The sequence below is a fragment of the Orycteropus afer genome, unplaced genomic scaffold (assembly GCF_000298275.1).
Source record: "Orycteropus afer afer isolate SDZICR_OR568_19922 unplaced genomic scaffold, OryAfe1.0 scaffold00832, whole genome shotgun sequence".
Taxonomy (NCBI): domain Eukaryota; kingdom Metazoa; phylum Chordata; class Mammalia; order Tubulidentata; family Orycteropodidae; genus Orycteropus; species Orycteropus afer.
This window is the reverse complement of record NW_006922419.1, coordinates 222,906-226,901: the sequence shown is the minus strand read 5'-3', so window position 1 is coordinate 226,901 and position 3,996 is coordinate 222,906. Positions and strand designations below refer to the sequence as shown.

The 3,996-nt window shown below is 36.4% G+C and overlaps 1 protein-coding gene across 1 annotated transcript; it reads left to right on the top strand.

Moving 5' to 3' along the window:
* Positions 1-2,232: 2,232 nt before the first annotated feature.
* LOC103211975 (olfactory receptor 10AG1-like) lies at positions 2,233-3,180 on the top strand. The gene has a single exon (XM_007957977.2). It carries the CDS (start codon positions 2,236-2,238, stop codon positions 3,178-3,180), a length of 945 nt encoding a protein of 314 aa, XP_007956168.1. The 5' UTR covers positions 2,233-2,235.
* The last annotated feature ends 816 nt before the right edge of the window (positions 3,181-3,996 follow it).

Sequence of the window (3,996 nt, the reverse complement as noted above, 5' to 3'; positions counted from 1 at the left end):
CTTTAGAGGAGCAGATTACCTCATCTTCCTCCCTGGAGCAGATTTTGAGTTTGAGCTGCTGACCTTTGGGTTAGTGGCCAAATGCCTTAACCACTACACCACTAGGGTTCTTTCTAATAATGTACATTGACTTTCAAATTAATTAACATATAATATAGAAGCTACGTAGCAATCCTGAAAAAAAATAAGGTAATGTATTTCTTCTGGAAGAGAGAGGAAAATGAGTATAATTCTTTAACATATACACTGTTGTTGTTGTTGTTAGGTGCCGTTGAGTCAAACCCAACTCATAGTGACCCCTCCTTGGGTTTCCAAGGCAGTATCACTATGGAAGTAGATTGCCCCATCTGCGTTCCGAGGAGTGGCTTGTGGGTTTGAACCACCAGCCTTCTGGTTAACAGTCAAGTGCCTTAGGAATTACACTACCAGAGCTCCTAACATATACACTAAGAAAAAAAAAAAAAGTATAATAACATCCTTTAACCTGGTAGTGATGAGAGGAAGGCTACTTTTTGGGTAAGTGCCTGTTCTTACTACCTGGAAATTTATCTAGAGACTTATTCAATTGGATTATTTTATATTATCTATCAAAACCAACAAAAAACAAACTCACTGCCATCATGTTGGATCTGACTCATAGCAACTTCTCCATGGGTTTTTGAGGTGGTATCACTACAGAAGCAGATGGCCCAATCTTCCTTCTGAGGAGTTGCTGGTGGGTTTGAACTGCCAGCCTTCTGGTTAGCAGTCAAATGCCTTAGGCACTATGCCACTGGCACTCCTATAATCCATCAAAGGTGTTATTAAATCAATTTACATATTTATTAAACAATGATGTCTTGTGGAACAAAAATGTATTGCATAGAAAAAAATATATTGAATCATTTGAGAAGCTTATGATGTAGGTGTAGAGAGAAGAAAAGTATGTAATGAACATTGACCATCACAGTCTAACACACTCAAGTGTGTGCAAAATGCAATGTGTGCAAGAGAGAATAATGAACAGCACAAATGAGGTCAGCAGAAAGATAGCAATTAATGAGAATGTGGATGATTTAGCAAAATATCATATATGAGTTGAAGTTAATGCCCCTCTTATAGAGCACATGTGTATCAAAGACAAAGAAGAAACTTTCTATTAAAATTGCTTTCTTGAAAATAAGTGCTAAAAGATCTTGTTACTAACTTATCCTTGATCATAAAATCTGAATACAAATTATGACTGCTGACAAACCTTACATTGAAATATTAATATGGATTTAAAGATTAAATGAAAGCCCATAACATTTGATGGCTAGTTCATCGTCACATTTTATTACAAAATAGATGCCTTGATGTTCAGTATGTTAAGCAAAACCAGACTTATGAGACACCCCAGGAAAATCAACATTTTCTATTAACTATATTTAAATTGTTCAAAATTATGAAAAAATATATACAGAATATATATTTTGGTAATGTAATTAATTTTCAATTGATAACATTGGTAAACTAAACTAAAAGATGAGAAGGAAACCAGGCCAACAATATAACAAAGTAACTGTTATCACTGAAGATAATTTCAAATTTTGAGATTTTAAGTGTTCGTGTAAGTAGCAAAATTTAATTTCATGTATCTAATCTCTTGTTGTTGTTGTTATGTGCCGTTGAGTCAAACCCGACTCATAGCGACCCCTCCTTGGGTTTCTGAGGCAGTATCACTACGGAAGTAGGATTGCCCAACCTTCCTTCCAAGGAGTGGCTGATGGGTTTGAACCGCCAGCCGTCTGGTTAGCAGGCAAGCATCTTAGCCACTATGCTACCACAGCTCCTATCTAATTAATCTCTAGAAACAAAGAAATGCAAGGAAAACCTAAGCAAAAAAATACCAAAGGAAATGTTCTTTTGGATCGATTGAGCAATAATGTAAAAATACACTTAACCATCATATTAAAGCAATTGTCGTTTTAGGGGAGCTCTGGTGGCCTGCTGCCTAAACCATTTGTACTGCTAAACAGAAGAGTGGCAATTCAAACCCACCAGCTACTCAGCAGAAGGAAGACAGGACAATCTACTTCTGTAAAGATTCACTGCCTTGGAAACCCAACGATGGTCGCTATGAGTTGGAATATACTTGATGGCAGTCGATTTGGTTCAGTTTGGTCATTTACTATAAGGAACTGAAAAAGTACAAGTGTGTGTACAAAACTAGGAAGATTGAGGTAACTTGTACTTCTAATTAAACCATTCCTACAGATGAACCAAAAAGTGAAAAAAGCAGATAGCAATCTCTCTACAGTGATGCAGTTTGTATTGCTTGGATTTTCTGAAATTTCAGATCTCCAAGGGTTTCTATTTGGAGTGTTCTCCATCATTTACATGATTATTGTAACTGGAAATAGCCTCATAATAATCTTAACCAGACTTGATCCTGCATTACAGAAACCCATGTATTTTTTCCTGGCCAATTTTTCCTTTTTGGAAATCTGTTACGTGTCTGTCACTCTCCCCAGGATTCTGGTGAATCTTTGGACTCAGGGTAGAAGCATTTCCTTGGTGGCATGTGCCACTCAAATGTGTTTCTTTCTTGTACTGGGGACCACTGAATGTTTCCTCCTGGCTGTGATGGCTTATGACCGCTATGTGGCCATTTGTAACCCTCTGCACTATCCTCTAGTCATGAACCAAATGATGTGTGTTCAGCTAGTAGTTGGCTCCTGGATTATTGGAATCCCACTCCAGGTAGGCCTAACTGCTCAAGTGTTCTCTCTGCATTTTTGCAATTCAAATCAAATCAACCATTACTTCTGTGACATCCCTCCTATTATCAAGCTGGCCTGTGAGGACACTGCTCTTCATGAGATATTTGTCTATATAGTAGCAATGCTGTTTGCTGCAATGCCTTTTATGTGGATACTCGTCTCCTACAGCAAAATCATTTCCACTATTCTGAAGATTCCAACAGCCTCAGGAAGGGCTAAAGGGTTTTCTACATGTTCTTCTCACCTGCTGGTTGTGGTTTTATTCTTTGTGTCTGCTACTATCACCTATTTAAGACCCAAGTCTAGTCATTCTGCAGGAATGGACAAGTTGCTCTCTCTTTTCTACACCATTGTGACTCCGATGTTCAATCCCATGATTTACAGTCTTAGAAATAAAGATGTTCTTGCTGCACTGAGAAAATTACTGCTTAAAAAGTAATATGATGAGGTTGAAAAGATCTAAGGGTACATCAACAGATGAATGTGATACTTACACACAATGGAATATTACTCAGACATAAAGAGAAATAAAGTCCTTCTACATACTACAACATGGACAAAAGTTGAAAATTTTCACTGAATGAAATAAGTGAGTTGCACAAGGACAAATGTTTAAAATAAGCAAATATAAAGAAATCAAAGATTATCAGTGATAACAGAGGAGGAGGAGTGAAGGACAAAAGGAAAGCTTTTGAGTAGGAGGCATCAGGTTGTTGTTAATGGAGGTGAAATAACTTGTAAAAGCATAATTGTAATGTTTGCACAACATGAAGAATGTATTCAATGTCACTGAGTTACACATGTAGAAATTGTTGAGTTGGTGAGTGTTTTGTTGTCTTTATTTCACTATATTGTTAAAGTGGTATTATGAGCTTAATTATTAAGGTTTTAGTGTGTGTCACACAGTTATGAAAAAACATTTTAAGTCTCTGTATTCTCCTATTGACAAGTTAATCAAAGTACATGCAGCTTATGATGTACTTTGAAGTAGATATCTTGAGGTTTGCTGTGCTTGGATATGTACTTGACAGACTGACATGTATTCAGTGTTCTGCACCTAATGAGTAACTTTGTTTCATAAATAAAAATGTGATGTGTACTCCACCTTCTTTACGAAAACTAGGAACAGAATCTATGTAATTAAATTTTTTGGTTTAAATATGCTTGCAACCATGCAAGATTAGTTGCATTAGTTAATTGCTTTTCTAATTATTCATATTTGTCATTTATATTATTCTTCACTGAGTCTATATGA